This window comes from Elephas maximus, chromosome 6, assembly GCF_024166365.1.
Source record: "Elephas maximus indicus isolate mEleMax1 chromosome 6, mEleMax1 primary haplotype, whole genome shotgun sequence".
NCBI lineage: Eukaryota > Metazoa > Chordata > Mammalia > Proboscidea > Elephantidae > Elephas > Elephas maximus.
This window is the reverse complement of record NC_064824.1, coordinates 24,722,878-24,743,524: the sequence shown is the minus strand read 5'-3', so window position 1 is coordinate 24,743,524 and position 20,647 is coordinate 24,722,878. Positions and strand designations below refer to the sequence as shown.

The 20,647-nt window shown below is 37.4% G+C and overlaps 1 protein-coding gene across 1 annotated transcript in view; it reads left to right on the top strand.

Moving 5' to 3' along the window:
• DPP10 (dipeptidyl peptidase like 10) overlaps positions 1–20,647 on the top strand; it is an 846,520-nt gene that overhangs the window by 388,230 nt on the left and 437,643 nt on the right. The window contains exon 4 of the mRNA XM_049889192.1: positions 3,503–3,597. Within this exon, the coding sequence (XP_049745149.1) occupies positions 3,503–3,597 (95 nt within the window). The remainder of the gene's footprint in view (positions 1–3,502; positions 3,598–20,647) is intronic.

The following is a 20,647-nucleotide window of genomic DNA, read 5'->3' as shown; positions in this document are numbered from 1 at the left end:
ACCTTTTCATTTAAAAAATAAAATGACCAAACTAAATATGTGTTCAGGAAAATTGACTCTTAACTTTCAATGAGGTGAAAAGGAGGAAAGATTATTGAGTGAAAGTCCTGTAGAGACATGCATAATGTTGCATTTTGAGACTGTCTCAAGCACACCTATCTTAATCTTCCTGTGCTAATGCACTCTGCTCATTGATCTGATTCACTCATATTTCATTACCTAATATTAAATAAAATACAAGGTAGGTGGGTTTGAAATATAGCACCAGAGAATAATTTATTAACCTGGTAAGACAAGTTTCACAACCCTGAGATTCCACTAGTGATATAAATCAAACAGTGAAGGAGGCTAAATAGGAGACCCAGAGACCAGATTTTAAAGAACAGACTTTAAAGGGCTTGGTAAAGGCAAAAAAGTTACACAGATACTACTCAGTGCTTAGCTGCTTTTAAAATAATCGATTCATGAAAAAAAATCTTTACAAAATGTTAAGCTAGAGAATTACACTTGAACTTAAAAAAGTATGCAGTGTGGAGAGTGTAACGGTAAAATTTGCAGTAGTACAGATCTAAAGGTATTTATAGATTTCAAATCTCTGTAGATTTTTCTCAAATTCAAAAAATTATCCAGCAAAATTGTCTTAAAAAAAAAAAAACCAATACCATGTGTAGACTTGTCTTCTTAGAAAACTTCATTTCCTCCTACTTTGGTTCTAAGGGAAATAAGGGTTAACTTTGCTTCTTCTGCCCCTATCCCAATCCACTACCCTCTTAGGGTTTTCTTTTCCCAAAAGTGGAGACTATGGGGCCACGAGCTATTTCATCTCTTCCACTGAAGAGGAACCGCCATCCATGCTAAAGCTGCTCTCAGCTCAGCTTTCTCCTTAAGACCTCAGGCCTCATCTCTAGTTAGGATTCGGCAGTGTGCTTGTCTCCTGGGGGAGGAACCACTCATTGAGTAGCTTTTTCCTCTATTTATCCACAAAGTGCAGTGGAAGAGGGAAAATCCACTTTCTCTTAATTTATTGAGAAAATAGCATTAAGAGTCATTTGTTAGCATGTGCTTTAGCTCTTCTTGCTAACCTGTGATGGTAATAGTCACGTAGTAGTCCAGAGTTGAGAATATCAAGAAAAGCAGCAGAGAGGAAATGGAGGTTAGAACGCAAGGGAGGAGTTGGAGTATTGGACACAGAAGGCATGGATTGAGAGCACAAAGGCAGGAGACCAGAATCAGCTGACAAGACCAAACGAGGAACACAGGCGAGCAATGTTACTGTTGAGCTGTGATCATAAAGGTGTGATAGAGGGAAGGGGAAGAGAGGAAAGGAAAGGAATACACTTCAAAATAAATATTTATTATTTGTACCATCAGGAAGGACAATAGGCAAGTACGAGAACCTAACTTACTTATATATAGCTAATGACAAAAGTTCAGAAGGTGATAAAAACCAAAACCAAACCTGTTGCCACTGAGTTAATTCTGACTTGTAGTAACCCTATAGGACAGAGTAGAACTGGCCTCATAGGATTTCCAAGGAGCACCTGGTCGATTTGAACTGCTGACCTTTTGGTCGGCAGCCATAGCTCTTGAGCACTACTTCACATGATAGTGCCGTCGAGTCGATTCTGACTCATAGCGACCCTATAGAAGGCCTTATTTTACTGATCACATAAGCCTTTCAGTTCATATAGTCCACATCAGATAGTAACTTCAAAATCCCGTGTGTCTTTTCTTCCTTTCTTAAAACACTGTCTTTCCTTGTCCGCCAGTCACAGTTCTAGCATGTCACTGCCCCAAAGAATAGGGTCAAGGAGAACGATTGCTCCCTGTGTCCAGCTCAGAGGCTATTTTTGACTCTAATAGAAGTTGTAATGGGGTGGGAAAAAAAAAAAAAATTATGGCAGTTTTGCTCATGTTGATTGCTTCTCATTATATAGCTTCTAGATATTACTGATTATAATATTGGTATACTTAGAGAAAGGGTCAGAAAATCTTGCTCCATCAAAAGTGTCAGACATTTCCACATGTTATTGAAGTTAATTTTCATAACCCACCATATAGTACTTGCTTTCCTATTATACAGGTGAAATCATTCAGGCTCTGAGAGACTGTAATTTATATAAACTCATTCACTGTAAATGGTGGACCCAATTCCCTTCAATATTGTCTTTCTTCCAAGCATGGGCAGGGATTAACCCATTGTCATTGAGTTGATTCTGATGGATAGCGACCCTATAGGACAGAGAGGAACTACTCCATAGGGTTTACAAGGCTGTAATCTTTATGGAAGCAGACTGCTACGTCTTTCTTCGTGGAATGACTGGTGGATTTGAACCCCCAAGTGTTCAGTTAGCAGCCTAATGCTTTAACCACCGCACCACCAGGGCTTATTGGGCGAGGGGTTCTAAAACCAAACCAAACATGTTGCCATGCATTATATTCCAATTCATGGAGATCCTATAGAACAGAGTAGAATTGCCTCATGAAGTTTCAAAGGAGTGGCTGGTGGATTTGAACTCTTAATGTTTTGGTTAGCAGCTGAGCTCTTAACCACTGCAACGCCAGGGAAGGGGTTAGGGAGGTATAATACCATGAAAATGATTAGAATTGAGTAAAACTGGAAAGATTATCATCATTAGAAAAGGAAAACGCTCAAGACCTTCATAAATGGTTTTATTTGGCTATTTTTCCTTTACCTAATTTTAGGTGACTTTTTAGCTTTTGAGTGTCCTTTTTGACAATTTTCCTCCCAGGTGATATTTTCCATCTCAGGTATTCTTAAGATGATTTAATTTCCTGACAAATATGGCTGAATTTAACTCAAAAATATGTAAATCAACAGTTGTCCAGAGGCTTTGCAATTATTTATAAATGAGGACACCATTCTCTTAAAATTGACAAAGTAGATACAGTCTATGCTAAGAGCCTCAGAGATTTCCTTGTGTGCTCACACAAGCCAGATAAAATACCAGAGATAAAACTCTCATTTCCAAGGAGAAAGAGGTTGAGCAGGGGTTGAGCTGTAGTGAAAGGACTAGAAAAATGGGTAGGTCTGTGGGAGCAAGGTTCAATTTTAGTAACCTTAGAATTGTGAGGAATTATGGCCAACTGGCAGCCTTTGTTAAAAATTAAAAAACATTAGATCATTCATGAGTAACAGCTTACTTTGGAACCTGGAGGCACTTTTCATTGTCCCTTCTTTCTCAACCCTGAATGGGCAGCAGACTGCTCATATTTTAATTAATTTTCATTTGTTACACCAGGAATTCGAATGACCCTTTCACTAACCCTGTTTTTATTGCACAATAGACCATGTGTGAGCCTGGTTTCCTGATCATTCAAGAGGAATAATGTGAGCCAAGCACAGAAACCTGCTTAGGTTATTAGAGGCTAACAATGATTGTTCTAACATGTCTGTTTATTATGCGTATTTTCTCCTCTACGGTTATTATATTAACTAGTCAATGTTATTTGTCAAATGTTAATGTCTTTGTTGTTGCAGATACAGATGTGGTGTATAAAAGCGAGAATGGACATGTCATTAAACTGAATATAGAAACAAACGCTACCACATTATTATTGGAAAACACAACTTTTGTAAGTAATGAAGAATTAATTACTTTCTGCATTTCCGTATTGTTTGGAAAGCACTCTAGGTGCCCATAGCTTTCAATTCTTCAGCTGTAGCAGAGCATTTCAGGTAAAAAGTTAGGGCTCGAATACCGTTAGAATCAGTAGATCTATCGATAGAAAATACCTACCTGAGCCATTTGCTGTCTGTGAGCTGCGTTCACCCTTTAGAGTAAATAGATGTTTCCAGAAATAATAATCTCTTACAATGCATGCGTCTTCCACTATCTTCTATGTAAGATTAATACAAATGCCAAGTTTTTTTTTTTTTTTTTTTATTTAGCCTGGCCCAAGTTATCATTAACTTCCCCGTTCCTTTAACTTTTTTTTTTTTTAATATTTGATTGTGTTTTCCCCTTAACTTTTCATTCCTCCTGACTGCTTTCTAATTCTGTTGTTTTCTGGATCAAACAGAAGGCAGATGTTTAAACCTGGCCCACTGTTGGGGTTGATGGGATTTACTTTTAGATTTTAAAATGCTGCACCAGTGTTTTCCTTTTCCAGAATCATTACATAGACTAGGGATGTTTTAATGTCTGAATTTATTTATAGTGCTGTTATAAAAAATGTAAAAATTGTCTTTCTTGGTAATCACATTTGATATCCAGTCCTCTTAAGGGCTGGAGATTTATCTATGATTACTTAAATGAGTCATAAGTCATAATGAATAAGTCATAGTGAATTAAATATTAAAATTGTTCAGAATCTAGCTATTAAACACTGATAAATGTAGTGTATATATTCAATATTTTATAGTGAAGTTACTTTTGTAAACAAAGGCCCAATATATTGCTTATTAGGTGAGTTCAGAAGATGTTCTATACAAATTGAAACAATGAGCAAAATGAGTAACTACATACTCCTGCTTATAAATTTGGAATAGATATTTAATCTTCATGTTTATTATAGGTTGGCAAGGTTGAAAAGCTGGACTAGGACTGCTGTAACTGTTATTTATTAATCAGGTGGTCCACTGGGATACTAAAGAAGGGGCTGTGGAATCACTGAGAGATGCAGAAATCGATGGAAAAGAAACTCTTGACAAAAAGATAGCAGGCATTAAGCAAGAGAAGTGGTAGCGATGAGAGGCTATGCTAGAGGTTTGCTAATTAGTCAAAGTGAATTGATATTACATAAAATAAGTTTGGGGAACAAAAAATACATTTATTTATAATCATAAAGTGAAATGTTTCCATGAGGACTATGGGCTTCAGATAGCCCAGCATTTAGATTTATAGACACTCAGTACACATTCTGTTCTGTGACTGTTCCTTATTACTTACTCCCTCATACAGGTTAAAGAGGTCTTCTCTCTGGCTCTTAATTATGTTATTTTTTTTCAGTGTCTGTTTAGTGCTTTTTAAGCCCTATGGTACCATGCATAGGCCAGATTCTTGTACTTTGGTGTCTTGCGGGTTGCTGTGATGCTGGAAACTATGCCATCAGTATTTCATATGCCAGCAGGGTCACCCATGGGAGACAGGTTTCAGTGCAGCTTCCAGGCTAAAACAGACTAGGAAGAAGGACCTAGTGGTCTACTTCTGAAAAAAATTAGCGAGTGAAAACCTCATGGATAGCAGTGGAACATTGCCTGAAATAGTACCAGAAGATGAGCCCCTCAGGTTGGAAGGCATTCAAAATTCGGCTGGAAAAGAGCCGCCTCCTCAAAGTAGAGTCAACCTTAATGATTTGGATGAAGTCAAGCTTTTAGGACCTTTATTTGCTGATGTGGCATGATTCAAAATGAGAAGAAACAGTTGCAAACATCCATTAATTGGCCATTTTGAATCAGACAATCATATGGTCCACTGTGCTAGCAATGACAAACTGAAGAGGAATGGCGTTGCATTCATTGTCAAAAAGAACAGTTCAAGATCTGTCCTGAAGTGCAATGCTGCCAGTGATAGGATAATATCCATACCCATACAAGACCAGTTAATACCACTATTATTCAAATTTACAAATCAACCACTAATGCAAAGATGAAGGAATTGAAGATTTTTACCAACTCTGTAGTCTGAAATTGATCAAACATACGATCAAGATAAGTTGATAATTGCTGGTGATTGAAATGTGAAAGTTGGAAACAAAGAAGGATTGGTAGCTGGAAAATGTGGCCTTGGCAATAGAAACCAACCTGGAGATCACATGACAGTATTTTGCAAGACCAGCGATTTATTCATTGCAGATAACTTTTTTTCAACAATATATATGGTAAGTATACACATGGGCCTCACAGGATGGAAAACACAGGAATCAAACTGACTACATCTATGCGAGGAGACGATGGAAAGCTTGATGTCATCGGTTAGAACAAGGCCATGGGCCAACTGTGGAACAGACTGTCAATTGCTCTTATGCAAGTTCAAGTTGAAGCTGAAGAAAATTCAAAAAAGTCCACTAGAACCAAAATAAGACCTTGAGTGGGATACACTCAAAAAAAAAAACCTTGAATATATCCCACCTTAATTTTCAGACCATCTCAAGAATTGATTTGACACATTGAACATTAGTGAAAGAAGACCAGATGAGTTGTGGGATGATATCAAGGACATCATACATGAAGAAAGAAAAGGGTCATTAAAAAAAAAAAAGAGGAAAGAAAGAAAAGACCAAAATGGATGTCAGAAGAGACTCTGAAGCTGCTATTGAATGTAGAGTAGCTAAAGTGAATGGAAGAAATGATAAAGTAAAAGAACTGAAGAGAAGGTTTCAAAAAGTAGCTCAAGAAGGCAAAGTATTTTAATGAAATGTGCAAACACCTGGAGTTGGAAAACCAAAAGGGAAGAACAAGCTCGGTACTTCTCAACCTGAAAGAACTGAAAAAAGCATCGAACCCTCCAGTTGCAATATTGAAGGATTCTGTGGACAAAATGTTGACTGAGAGAATCATCAAAAAAAGATGGAAGCAATACTCAGCTGTTGTACCAAAAAGAATTCGTTGACTTTCAATCATTTTTGGAGGTAGCATATGATCAAGAGCTGATGGTATTGAAGGAAAAAGTCGAAGCTGCACTGAAGGCATTGGAGAAAAACAAAGCTCCAAGAATTGATGGAATACCAACTGAGATGTTTCAACAAATGGATGCAGCACTGAAGGTGCTCGCTCATCCATGCCAAGAAATTTGGAAGATGGCTACCTGGCCAACTGACTGGAAGAGATTCATATTTATGCCCACTCCAGAGAAAAGTGATCTAACAGAATGAAGAAATTGTGAAAAAAAATCACTAATATCACACGCAAGTAAAATTTTGCTGAAGATCACTCAAAAACATTTGCAACAGTACATCGGTAGGGAACTCCCTGAAATTCAAGCAGGATTCAGAAGAGGACATGGAATGAAACGTATCATTGCTGATGTCAGATAAGTCCTGGCTGAAAGCAGAGAGTACCAGAAAGATGGTTACCTGTGTTTTATGGACTATTTTTTTTTTTTTTTTAAAGGCATTAGACTGTGTGGATCATAACAAATTATGGATAACATTGAGAAGAATAGGAATTACAGAACATTTAATTGTGCTCATTAGGAACCTGCAAGTAAACAAAGAGACAGTTCTTTCAAACAGAATAAAGGGGATGCTGCAAGGTTTAAAATTAGGAAGTGTGCCTTAGCATTATATCCTTTCACCATACTTATTCATTCTGTATGCTGAGCCGATAAACCCAGAAGCTGGACTATATGAAGAAGAACATGACATCAAGATTGGCAGAAAACTTATTAACAACCTGCATTATGCAGATGACACAACCTTGCTTGCTGCAAGTGAAAAGGACTTGAAGCACTTACTGATGAAGGCCAAAGACTGCAGCCTTCAGTATGGATTACACCTCAGCATAAAGAAAATAAAACTCCTCACAATGGGACCAATAAGCAACATAATGAATCAACAAAAAAAAGATTGAAGTTGCCAAGGATTTCATTTTACTTGGATCCACAATAACACCTGTGGAAGCAACAGTCAAGAAATCAAAGGACGTATTGCATTGGGGCAATCTGCTGCCCTCCCCCCCCCCAAAAAAAAAACCCTCTAAAAGTGTTGAAAAGTAAAGATGTTACTTTGAGGACTAAGGTGCATCTGACCCAAGCCATAATATTTTCAATCACCTCATATGTGCTAGACAATGAATAAGGAAGACCAAAGGAGAACTGACGCCTTTATATTATGGTTTTATGGTGAAAAATATTGAATATACCATGGACTGCCAGAAGAACGAACAAGTCTGTCTTGGAAGTAATGCAGCCCGAGTATTCCTCGTTTCACATGCTTTGGACATATTATCAAGAGGGACCAATCCCTGGAGAAGGGGCATCATGTGTGATAGAGGGCCAGCGAAAAAGAGGAAGACCCTGGATAAGATGGATTGACATAGTGACTGCAACAATGGGCTCAAATACAGCAACAATTGTGAGGATGGAGCAGGACCAGGCAGAGTTTTGTTATGTTGTATATAGGGTTGCTTTGAGTTAGAATCAAATTTGTGAATTACAATTCTTTTCTACATTTTTCTTCTGTTCTGTCTGGGACGTCTCTGTTGTGATACCTGTCAGAGAGGTTGGTGGTGGTAGCCGGCCACTGTCTAGTTCTTCTGGGCTCAGCTTGGTGGAGACTCTGGTTTGTGTGGTCCTTTAGCCCTTTGAGCTAATATTTTCCTTGTATCTTTTGTTTTCATCATTTTCCTTTGCTCTGGACAGGATGGGACAAATAGTTGCTTCTTAGATGGCTACTTTCAAGCTTTTAAGACCCCAGATGCTACTCGCCAAAGTGTGATGTAGAAAAATTTCTTTTTGAACTGTTATGCCAGTTTACCTAGACGTCTCCCCAGACTACGGCCCCCAGTCTCCAGGGCCAGCAACTCTGTCCCTCAAGGTGTGTGGATGTATCTAGAAAAGTAGTATGCATTTGCATTGGTCGGGCAGTGCTAACTTCCCCTATATTGTGTGTTGTCTTTCCCTTCACCAAAGTTGACACTTGTCTACTATCTAGTTAGTGATTTCCTCCCCGTCCCCCCTCGTAACCATCAAAAAAAATTTTTTTTTTCTGTGTGTAAACCTTTTCTTGAGTTCCTATAATAGTGGACCCATATAATATTTGCCCTTTTGTGAGTGACTTATTCCACTAAGCATAATGCCCTTCGCATTCATCCATGCTGTGAGATGTTTCATGGATTCATCATTGTTCTTTATTGTTGCATAGTATTCTATTGTATGTATATACCATAATTTGTTTATCCATTCATCTATCGATGGGTACTTAGGTTGTTTTCACCTTTTCGTTATTGTGAATAGTGCTACAGTGAACATAGGTGTGCATGTGTCTATTAATGTGACAGCTCTTATTTCTCTAGGGTACATTCCTAGCAATGGGATTGCTGGATCATATGGTATTTCTATTTCTAGCTTTTTAAGAAAGTGCCATACAGTTTTCAAAAGTGGTTTTACCATTTCACAAGCCCCCCAGCAGTGCATAGGAGTTCCAGTCTCTCCAAAATCTCGTTAACGTTGGTTATTTTGTGTTTTGGGGATTAGTGCCCGTATTGTCAGGGTGAGATGAAACCTCACTGCAGTTTTGTTTTGCATTTCTCTAATGGCTAATGATCGAGTCCATTTCCTTATGTGTCTGTTAGTCACCTGAATGTTGAATGTCTTCTTTGGTGAAATGTCTATTCATATCCTTTGCCCATTTTCTAATTGGAATATTTGTCTTTTTGTTATTGAGGTGTTGAACTATTTTGTAGACTTTAGAAATCAGAGCCTTGTTGGATACGTTGTAGCCGAAAAATTTTCCCAGTCTGTGTGCTCTCTTTTTACTCTTTTGGTAGTCTTTCGATGAGCATAAATATTTAATTTTTAGGAGCTGCTAGCTACCTAGTTTTTCTTCTGATGTTTCTGCATTGTTAGTTATGGTTTGCATAATATTTATGCTATGTATTAGGGCCCCCAGCTTTGTCCCAACTTTTTTCTTCCATGATCTTTATTGTTTTAGATTTTATGTTTAGGTCTTTAATCCATTTTGAGTTACTTTTGTATATGGTGTGAGGTATGGATCTTGTTTAACCATTTTACAGATGGACGTCTGGTTTTGCCAGCGCCATTTGTTAAAGACACTGCTCCCCATTTATTGGACTTTGACCCTTTGTCAAATGTCAACTGCTCATAGATGAATGGATTTACATCTGGGTTTGCAATTCAGTTCCATTGGTCTATGTGCCTGTTGTTGTACAGTACCAGGCTGTTTTCACTACCCTGGCTGTATAACAATTTCTAAAACCAGGTAGCGTGAGGCTTCCCGCTTTGTCATCTTCTTCAATAGAGCTTTGTTTATCTGGAGGCTTTTCTCTTCTCACATAAAGCTGGTGATTTGTTTCTCCATCTCATTAAAGAATGTTGTTGGACTTTGGACTGAGATTGCATTATATCTGTATACCCAGTACTTTGGGCAGTATTGACATTTTCACAATGCTGAGTCTTCCTATCCATGAGTGTGGTGTGTTTTTCCACTGTTTTGGTTGCTTGCAGTAGTGGTTTTTAATTTTCTTTGTGTAGACCTTTTACATCTCTGGTTAGATTTATTCCTAAGTACTTTATCTTCTTGGGGACTGTTTTAAATGGTATTGACTTGGTGATTTCCTGTTTGAAGTTTTTTTTTGTCGGTATAGAGGAATTCAACTGATTTTCATATGCTAATCTTATATCCTATTACTTTGTTGAAATCTGCTATTAGCTCCAATAGCTTTCTTGTATATTCTTTTGGGGTTTTCTCTGTATAAGATCATATCATCTGCAAATACGGATAGTTTGACATCTTCCTTACCAATTTGGATGCCCTTTGTTTATTTTTCTTATTGCTCTAAAAAAAAAAAATTTTTTTAGCTAGTACTTCCAGCACAATGTTGAATAACAGTGGTGATAGGGGGTGTCCTTGTCTGGTTCTTGTTCTCAAGGGCAATGCTTTCAGTCTCTGTTTAGAATGATGGTGGCCTTTGGGTTTGTATAAGTATCTTTCATTATGTCAAGGAATTTGCCTTCTATTCCTGTTTTCCAGAGAGTTCTTTATCAGGAAAGGGTGTTGGACTTTGTCAAATCCCTTTTCTGCATTGATTGATATTTTCATGTGGTTCTGTTGTTTTATTTATGTGATGGATTACATTGATTGATTTTCTAATGTTGAACCTTCCCTGCATACCTGATATGAATCCCATGTGGTCCTTTTTTGTGGTGTCTTTGCTCAGCTTGGCATCAGGCTTATGCTGGCTTCATAGAATGTATTCAGGAGTATACCTTCCTTTTCTGTGCTCTGAAATAATTTGAGTAGTATTGGTGTGAGCTCTTCTCTGAAAGTTTGGTAGAATTCTTCAGTGAAGCCATCCAGGCCAGGGCTTTTGTTTGTTAGGAGTTTGTTTGTTTGTTTATTACCTCTTCAATCACTTGTTATAGGTCTGTTTCGTTTTTCTACCGCAGTTTGTGTTAGTTTAGGCAGATAGTGTATTTCTAGAAAGTAGTACATTTTTTTTTTTAGTACATTTCCTCTAGTTTTTTAAATTTGTTGGAGTACATTTTTTCATAGTATTCTGTTATGATCCTTTTTATTTCAACTGAGTCTATTGCGATATCATCTGTTTCATTTCTTATTCAGGTTATTTGCTTCCTCTCTGGTTTTTTCGTTTGTTAGTTTGGCCAGTGGTTTTGCAATTTTGTTGATTGTTTCGAAGAACCAACTTTTGGACTTCCTGGTTCTTTCTATTGTTATTCAGTTCTCTATTTCATTTATTTTTTGCCCTAATCTTTATCATTTCCTTTCTTCTGGTGCCTGTTGCTTCTTTTGCTGCTATCTTTCTATTTGTTTGAGTTGTAGTGTCAGTGTATTGATTTTGGCCCTGTCTTTATTATTTTCTTTTAAATTTATTTACTGTGCTGTAAGTGAAAGTTTACAGCTCAAGCTAGTTTTCTCGTACATTTATACACACGTTGTTATGTGACCCTGGTTGCAATTCCTATAGTGTGACAGCACATTCTCCCTTTCCACCCCGCATTTCCTGTGTCCATTCAACCAGCTCCTATCCCTTTCTGCCTCCTCATCTAACCTCCAGACAGGAGCTGCCCATTTAGTCTCATGTATCTACTGGAACCAAGAAGAACACTCTTTACGAGTGTTATTTTATGTTTTATATAGTCCAGTCTAATCTTTGCCTGAAAAGCTGGCTTCGGGAATGGTTTTAGTTCTAGATTAACAGAGAGTCCGGGTGCCATGTCTTCTGGGTCCCTCTAGTCTCAGTCGGACCATTAAGTCAGGTCTTTTTATGTGAAGTTTGAGTTCTGCACCACACTTTTCTCCTGCTCTATCAGGGCCTCTCGTTTGTGTTCCCTGTCAGGGGGTTGTTGGTGGTAGCTGGGCAGCATCTAATTCTTCTGCTTCCAGGCTGATGGAATCTCTGGTTTATGTGGCCCTTGTGTCTCTTGGGTTAATATTTTCCTTGTGTCTTTGGTATTCTTCGTTCTTCTTTGCTCCAGGGACCAAATGATGCATCTTAGACGGCCGCTTGCAAGCTTTTAAGACCCCAGACACCACTCACGAAAATGGGAAGCAGAACATTTCCTTAGGAAACTTTGTTATGCCAATTAACCTAGATGTCCCCTGAAACCGTGGTCTCCAGACCTCTGCCCCTGACGCTCTGTCCCTCGAAGTGTTTGGTTGTATTCAGGAAACTTCTTAGGAGTTGGTTTAGCCCATTTGTGTTGACTTCCCCTGCATTGTGAGTTGTCCTTCCCTTCATCTAAAATAATTTGTGTCAACTGTCTACATAGCGAATATACCCCCTCTCACCCTCATAACCATCAAGGAATGTTTTCTTCTGTATTTAAACCTTTTCTTGAATCTTTGTAATAGTGGTCTCATACAATATTTGTCCTTTTGCAACTGATTAATTTCACTCAGCATAATGCCTTCCAGATTCTTCCATTTTATGAGATGTTTCACAGATTCATCATTGTTCTGTATCATTGTGTAGTATCCCACTGTGTGAATATATCATAATTTGTTTATTCATTTGTCCATTGATGGGTATTTAGCTTGTTTCCATCTTTTTGCTATCGTGAACAGTGCTGCAATGAACATGGGTATGCATATATCTATCCATATGAGGGCTCTTATTTCTCTAGGATATATTCCAAGGAGTGGAATTGCTGGCTTCTATGGTACTTCTGGAAACACTGGTGGTGTAGTGGTTAAGTGCTACGGCTGTTAACCAAGAGATCAGCAGTTCGAATCCGCCAGATGCTCCTTGGAAACTCTACGGGGCAGTTGTACTCTGTCCTATAGGGTTGCTATGAGTCGGAATCGACTCGACGGCAGTGGGTTTTTTTTTTTTTTTGGTATGGTACTTCTATTTCTACCTTTTTAAGGAAGCCCCAAATCTATTTCTAAAGTGGTTGTACCATTTTACATTCTTACCAGCAGTGTATAAGTTTTCCAGCCTCTACACAACCTCTCCAATATTTATTATTTTGTGTTTTTTGTATTAATGCTAGCCTTATTGGGGGGAGATGGTACCTCATTATAGTTTCAATTTGCTTTTCTATAATGGTTAATGATCGTGAGCATTTCCTCCTGTATCTGTTAGCTGCCTGAATGTCTTCTTTGGTGAAGTGCCTGTTCATATTCTTTGCCCATTTTTTAATTATTTGTCTTTTAATTGTTGAGATTTTACACTATCTTGCAGATTTTAGGGATTAGACCCTGATTGGATATGTCATAGCCAAAAATTTTTTCCCAGTCTGTAGGTTGTCATTTTACTCTTTTGGTGAATTCTTTTGATGAGCGTAAGTGTTTGATTTTTAGGAGCTCCCAGTTATCTAGTTTCTCTTCTGGTATTTGTGCGTTGTTAGTTACGGTTTGTATTCAGTTTTATGCCATATATTAGGGCCCCTAGTGTTGTCCCTATTGTTTCTTCCATGATCTTTATAATTTTAGATTTTATGTTTAGGACTTTGATCCATTTTGAGTTAGTTTTTGTGTCTAGTGCGAGGTATGGATCTTGATTCATCTTTTTGCAGATGGAAATCCAGCTATACCAGCACCGTTTGTTAAAGAGACTGTCTTTTCCCCATTTAACTAACTTTGGCCCTTTGTCGAATATCAGCTGCTCATAGGTGGATGAATTTACATCTGGATTCTCAATTCTGTGCCACTGGTGTGTGTATCTGTTGTTGTACCAGTACCAGACTGTTTTGACTACCATGGCAGTATAATAGGTTCTAAAATCGGGTAGCGTGCGGTCTCCCACTTTGTTCTTCTCCTTCAGTAATGCTTTACTTATTTGGGGCCGCTTCCATTTCCATATGAAGTTGGTGATTTATTTCTCCATCTCATTAAAAAATGTCATCGGATTTTGGATCTGGATGGCATTTTATCTGTAATTCACTTTGGGCGGAATTGACATTTTCACAAAGTTAAGTTTTCCTATCCATGAGCGTGGTGTGCTTTTCCACGTATGTAGGTCTCTTTTGGCTTCTTGAAGTAGTGTCTTGTAGTTTTCTTTGTATAGGTTTTTTATATCTCTGGTTAGATTTATTCGTAAGTATCTTATCTTCTTGTGGGTTATTGTAAATGGTATTCATTTGATGCTTTCCTTTTCAAAGTTCTGTTTGTTGGTGTAGAGGAATCCAACTGATTTTTGTATGTTTATCTTGTATCCTGATACTTTGCTGAAAACTTCTATTAGCTCCAGTAATTTTCTTGTCAATTCTTTGGTGTTTTCTATATGTGAGATCATATCATCTGCAAATAAGGATACTTTTACTTCTTCCTTCCTAATTTGGATGACCCTGATTTCTTTTTCTAGCCTAACTGCTCTGGCTAGTACCTCCAGCACAATGTTGAATAAGAGTGGTGATAAAGGACATCCTTGTCTAGTTCCCATTCTCAAGGGGAATGCTTATAGACTCTCTCCATTTAGGGTGGTGTTGGCTGTTGGCTTTGTATATATGCCTTTCATTATGATGAGGAATTTCCCTTCTATTTTTCTGAGAGTTTTTATCATAAATGTGTGTTGGGCTTCCTCAAATGCCTTTTCTGCATCAATTGATGAGATCATGTGGTTCTTATCTTTTATTTATGTGATGGATTACATTGATTGTTTTTCTGATGTTGAACCATTCTTGCAGACGTAGTATGAATCTCACTTGTTCATGGTGTTTTTTTTTTTTTTTTGGATGTTGATGAATTCTATTGGCTAGAATTTTGTTGAGGATTTTTGCATCTGCATTCGTTAGGGATATTGTTCTGTAATTTTCATTTCCTATGATGTCTATCTGGTTTTGGTATGAGCATTGTGCTGGCTTCATAGAATGGGTTTGGGGGTATCCCACCCTTTTCTATGCTCTGAAATACCTTTAGTAGTAGTAGTGTTAACTCTTTGCTGAAAGTTTGGCAGAATTCTCCAGTGAAGCGGTCAGACCAGAACTTTCTTTTGTTGGTATTTTTTAAATTCCCTCTTCTATCTATTCCTTTGATATAGGTTTATTTAGTTTTTCTACTTCGGTTTGTGTTAGTTTAGGTAGGTAGTGTGTTCCTAGAAATTTGTCCATTTCCTCTAGGTTTTCAAATTTTTAGAGTATAATTTTTCATAGTATTCTGTTACAATTCTTTTAATTTCAGTGGGTTCTGTCGTGATATTGCCCATCTCATTTTTTATTCCAGTTATTTGGTTCCTCTCCTGTTTTTCTTTTGTCAGATTGGTAAGTGGTATATATATCAATTTTGTTGATCTTTTCAAAGAACCAGCTTTTGGTCTTGTTAACTCTTTCAATTGTTTTTCTATTCTCTGTTTCATTTATTTTCACTCCAATTTTTATTATTTCCTTTTTTTCTTGTGCCTCTGGGCTTCTTTTGCTGCTCTCTTTATATTTGTCAAGTAGTAGGGTTAATGTTTTGATTTTTGCCTTTTCTTCTTTTTGGATGAGTGCATTTATTGGTATAAATTGACCTCTGAGCACTGCTTTTCCTGTGACTTGGAAGTTCTGGTAGGATGTGTTTTCATTTTCATTGAATTTTGTGAATTTCTTTATTTTGTCCTCGATTTCTTCTATAGCCCTGTAGTTTCTGAGCTAGGTGTTATTCAGCTTTCATTTATTTGATATTTTTCCCTTGCTTTTTCTGTGTTAATTTCTATTTTTATGGCTTTATGTTCAGAAAAGATGCTTTGTAGTATTTCAGTGTTTTGCATTCTGTAAAGGCTTGTTTTGTGGTATAATATGTAGTCTATTCTGGAGGATGCTCCATGTGCATTGGAAAAGACAGTTTACTTGGTTGCTGTTGGGTGTTCTGTATGTGTCTATGAGATCAAGGTGACTGATTGTGGCATTTAGATCTTATTTATCTTTACTGAGTTTCTTTCTGGATGTTCCGTCCTTCACCAAAAGTGGTGTGTTGAAGTTTCCTAACTATTACTGTGGAGCTGTGTGTTTTTCTTTTCAATGCTATTAGTGTTTGTTTTATGTATTTTGGAGCCCTGTTGTTGGGTGTGTAAATATTTATTATGGTTATTTCCTGCTGGTTTATTGACTCTTTAGTCATTTTATAGTGTCCTTCCTTATCCTTTGTGGATATTTTGTCAGAGATTAATATTGCCACTCCTACTCTTTTTTGATTGTTGTTTGCTTGATACATTTTTTCCATTCTTTGAGTTTTAGTTTTTTATGTCTTTGAGGCTAAGGTGTGTCTTTTGTAGGCAGCATATAGACAGATCATTTTTTTTTATCCGTTCTGCCACTTTCCGTCTATTGGTGCATCTAGTCAATTTATATTCAGTGTAATTATTGATAGGTATGAGTTTAAAAAAAATTTTTTTATGAGTTTAGTGCTGCCAGTTTGATGTATTTTTTTGTGTGTTGTTGAAAGTTTCTTTGTTCCATTTAATTTTTCTTTGCTGTCATTTTTTAATGTATCTTTTCATCTTTTTCATTGTTGATTTTGTATTTGCTAAGCATGTGTATTTTTCTTGTTTTTTTATGCTAATGTGTAGGATTGTTAGTTTTCTTTGTGGTTACCTTAATATTTACCTCTATTTTTCTAAGTTTAAACCAGTCTTTTGCTTGTTTATATCACCTTGACTTCCTTTCCATATGTAAGTTCTATGACTACATTATTTAGTCCCTCTTTTTTGTTTTAATGTTCTTATCTTTTACATATCGATGTCTCTGTTTCCCTATTTTCAGTGTTTAAGCTTCAATTTATTTTTGTGACTTCTCTATCTGGGTTGACATCTGGTTGTTCTGTCCTGTGTTCTACTCTTGGGATGTTATCTTATTTTAGTGATTTTCTAACCAGAGGACTCTCTTTACTATTTCTTGCAATTTTGGTTTGGTTTTTACAAATTTCCTTAAGTTCTGTTTATCTGGAAGTATCCTAATTTCACCATCATATTAGAGAGACAGCATTGCTGGTTATATTATTCTTGGGTGGTAATTTTTTTTTTCTTTCAAGGCTTTATGTATGGCACCCCATTGCCTTCTAGCCTGCATTATTTCTGCTGAGTAGTCAGAGTTTAGTCTTATCGACTCTCCTTTGTAGGCGATTTTTTGTTTATTCCTAGCCACTCTTAAAATTCTCTCTTTATCTTTGGTTTTGACACGTTTGATTATAATATGTCTTGGTGAATTTCTTTTGGGATCTACACTGTGTGGGGTTTGATGAGCTTCTTGGGTAGATACCTACTTGTCTTTCATGGTATCAAGGAAATTTTCTGCCAACAAATATTCAACAATTATCTCTGTATTTTCTGTTATCCCCTGTTGTTCTGGTACTCCCATGACTCGTAGGTTATTCCTTTTGATAGAGTTCCACATAATCCTTAGGGTTTTTTCATTTTTTAAAAAACTCTTTTATCTGATTTTTCTTCCAATAAATTGGCGTCAGTTGCTTTGTCTTCAGTCTCGGTGATTCTGACTTCCCCTGCCTCAGTCCTGCTCCTGTGTCTTTCTACTGAATTGTCTAATTCAGAAATTTTGTTGTTAATCTTTTGGATTTCTATCTGCTATCTCTCTACAGATTATTGCAGCCTTTTAAATTCATCATTATGCTCTTGTATAACTGTCTTAAGCTCCTCTGTTGCCTTGTCTGTGTGTTCCTTGGCTTGGTCTGTGTTTTGCCTTATCTCCTTCCTGATCTCTTGAAGAGTTCTGTATATTAATCTTTTGAATTCTACCTCTGGTATTTCCAAGAGTTTCTCTTCCTCTGGGACATTTTTTGTGTCTTTGTTTTGGTCACTTGCTGAAGCTGTCGTGGTCTGCCTCTTTATGTGATTTGATATTAACTGTTATCTCTGAGCCATCAATAAGTTATTATATTTATTTATTTTATGTTTGCTTACTATGTCCTCACTTCTTGTTTTGATTTGATATGCTACTTTGATTAACGGCATATTTGGAGCTCTCACGTCCTTTCACCAGGTCATTAGGGCTGTTCCTTGGTATGCGAGCCCAGGAGTCCATTTATTTTTCTTGTGTGGATTCAGCTCAGGTATCCAGGTCATTGGTCACAAAGCATATGGTGCAGCCTGACACGTACAGTCCTAGATAGGCAGGGCTATCTAGGGGTGATTGGAGTAGGCACACTGTCTGGCTGCAGTCTCCAGTCTGGGGTTATGTGCTGAGCAAGGTAGGGGGCTGATGGCTGCCCCTGACATGCCTGGGTGGACAGCATGTCCCTGTTCCCTAGGGTGTATAGGTAGGTGGGTTTTGCAGCCAGACATTGTGCACCAGTGCTGTTATCTACAAAGACTGAGAGGCTACACTTATTCTCGAACTCCTGTCATGGGTGGCTCGATGGAGGGGGTGGAGCCACAAGTCCTCAGTTCCCTGGCCCTGCTTAATGGGCAGTGTAGTATAAAATGTCATGAATCTCCCGCTTCCCCTTAGGTGTTGTAGTTGAAAATAGGCTTCAGGTATATACCTTGTTTTACTATGTTAATGAGGGCCTATGCTTTTGAAATGAACCCCCACAGGTTTAGGCAGAGGTGAGAGGCATTCAGTGTCTGTAGACTCCTTATGCCTGTGCCTAGGCAAAGGACTGTGCATGCCCTAAGTTCAGTACTTAGGGTTGCTGTCAGATTATTTTTTCCTGTTTGTTGTTACCTTTCCAAAACTGGGAGAATGCCTCAGAGCATGCAACAGTTCCTATTTTCAGCCCAGGAGGTGCTCAATCACTGATGCCAGCCTGAGACAGTAGCAGAGTGGGGAGGGGATGGGTGAATGGGAGAGAGGTGCTTTCCAGAGGGGAAGTGTTTTTTAATCCTGCACAGTAGGTTAGATGCTTGCACTTAACTTTCATAGATTCGGTGCCACTTCTCCCTGGCTCTGGAGGCTTGTACAGACTCTCCATCACTCAGTTTCTCCCACTGTGGAAAATGTGTCCCGAGCACTACTGATTGCCTCAGTCTTCACATGCCCACCAAACCAGACTGCTGGGTTCCAGCTAGGTCAACTTTGGCAAATCCTCACTGCTTCCGAACTGTCTCTCCCTTCCCCTGCTGCTCAGTCCGACTCCTCAATTTTGTCTTTGATGTTTAGGGCTCCTAGATTGTCTCCTCTCTCTCTCTCTCTCTCTCCATATATATATACATATATATATGTATGTATATAATCTATTCACTTGTTTTTTCAGGTCTTTGTTGTAAGACTACTCTGCCATCTTGGCCCTGCCTCTTTGGCCCTTTCTGCTTTTTGATGTGTGTGTTTATTGCTGTAAATTGACCTCTAAACACTGTTTGCTGTGTTCAGAAGATTTTTGTGAGATGTTGTATCGTTCTCATTTGTTCTCTGAATTTTCTTTTACATTGTTCTTGATTTCTTCCATTACTCAGTAGTATTTAAACAGGGTGTTGTTCGGTTTCCATATATTTGCTTTTTTGTCCTTGCTGTTTTTGTTATTGATTTTTATGGCATTAAGGGGGGATGAGCAGAGAAGATGCTTTGTATTATTTCAGTATTTCAGATTTTGTTGAGGCTTGCTTCGTGTACTGAAATGTGGTCTATTTTAGAGAATGTGCCATGTGCATTGGAAAAGAATTTATAATTTGCTTTTGTTTGATGGTTTTCTTTGTATATGTCTATGAGATCAAGTTAGTTGATTGTGGCATTTAGATCTTCTTTTTCTTTATTGAGTTTCTTTTTAGATGTTCTGTTCTTTACTGAAGTATGCTGAAGTCTCCTACCATTACTGTGGAACTTTCTATTTCTCTTTTCAGTGCTGTTACAGTTTTTTTTTTTTTTTAATATATCCCTGTCATTAGGCATTGAGTTTGTGTGTATTTATTATGGTTATGTCCTTCTAGTGTATTGGCCCTTTAATCATAATGTCCTTTCTTATCCTCTATGGTGGATTTTACTTTTTTTTTTTTTTTGGAGATTAATATTGCCACTCTTACTCATTTTTGATTATTGTTTGCTTGATATATATTTTTCCATCCTTTGAGTTTTAGTTTGTTATGTCTTTGTGCCTAAGGTGTGTCTCTTGTAGACAGCATATAGATGGATTGAGTTTTTAATCCATTCTCCCACTCTCTGTATCTTTACTGGTGCATTTAGACTATTTACATTCAGTGTAATTATTGGTTAGGTATGATTTTACTGCTATAATTTTTTGTGTGTGTATGTGTGGTGTTGACAGTTTTCTTGTTCTGCTTAATTTTCTGTACTGAGTTCTTTTTGTTTATGGATTTTCTTTTTCATTTCCTTTATTATTGTTGATTTCATATTTGCTGAGTCTTTGTATTTTTCTTCTTTTTTATTTTAATGGCTAGGTTTATTATCTTTCTTTGTGGTTACCTTTAAATTTATTTTTAAAATTTAAAGGAGTCTTTTATTTCTTGATATCATCTTGATTTCTCTCCTACCATACCCTTTATTCCCTCTATTTTGTTCTGACTTTGTCATCATTTACATATTGACATTTCTGCTTCCCTATTTTCAGTCTTTTAGCTTTGTTTTATTTTTGAGAATTCCTTCTCTGAGTTGGTATC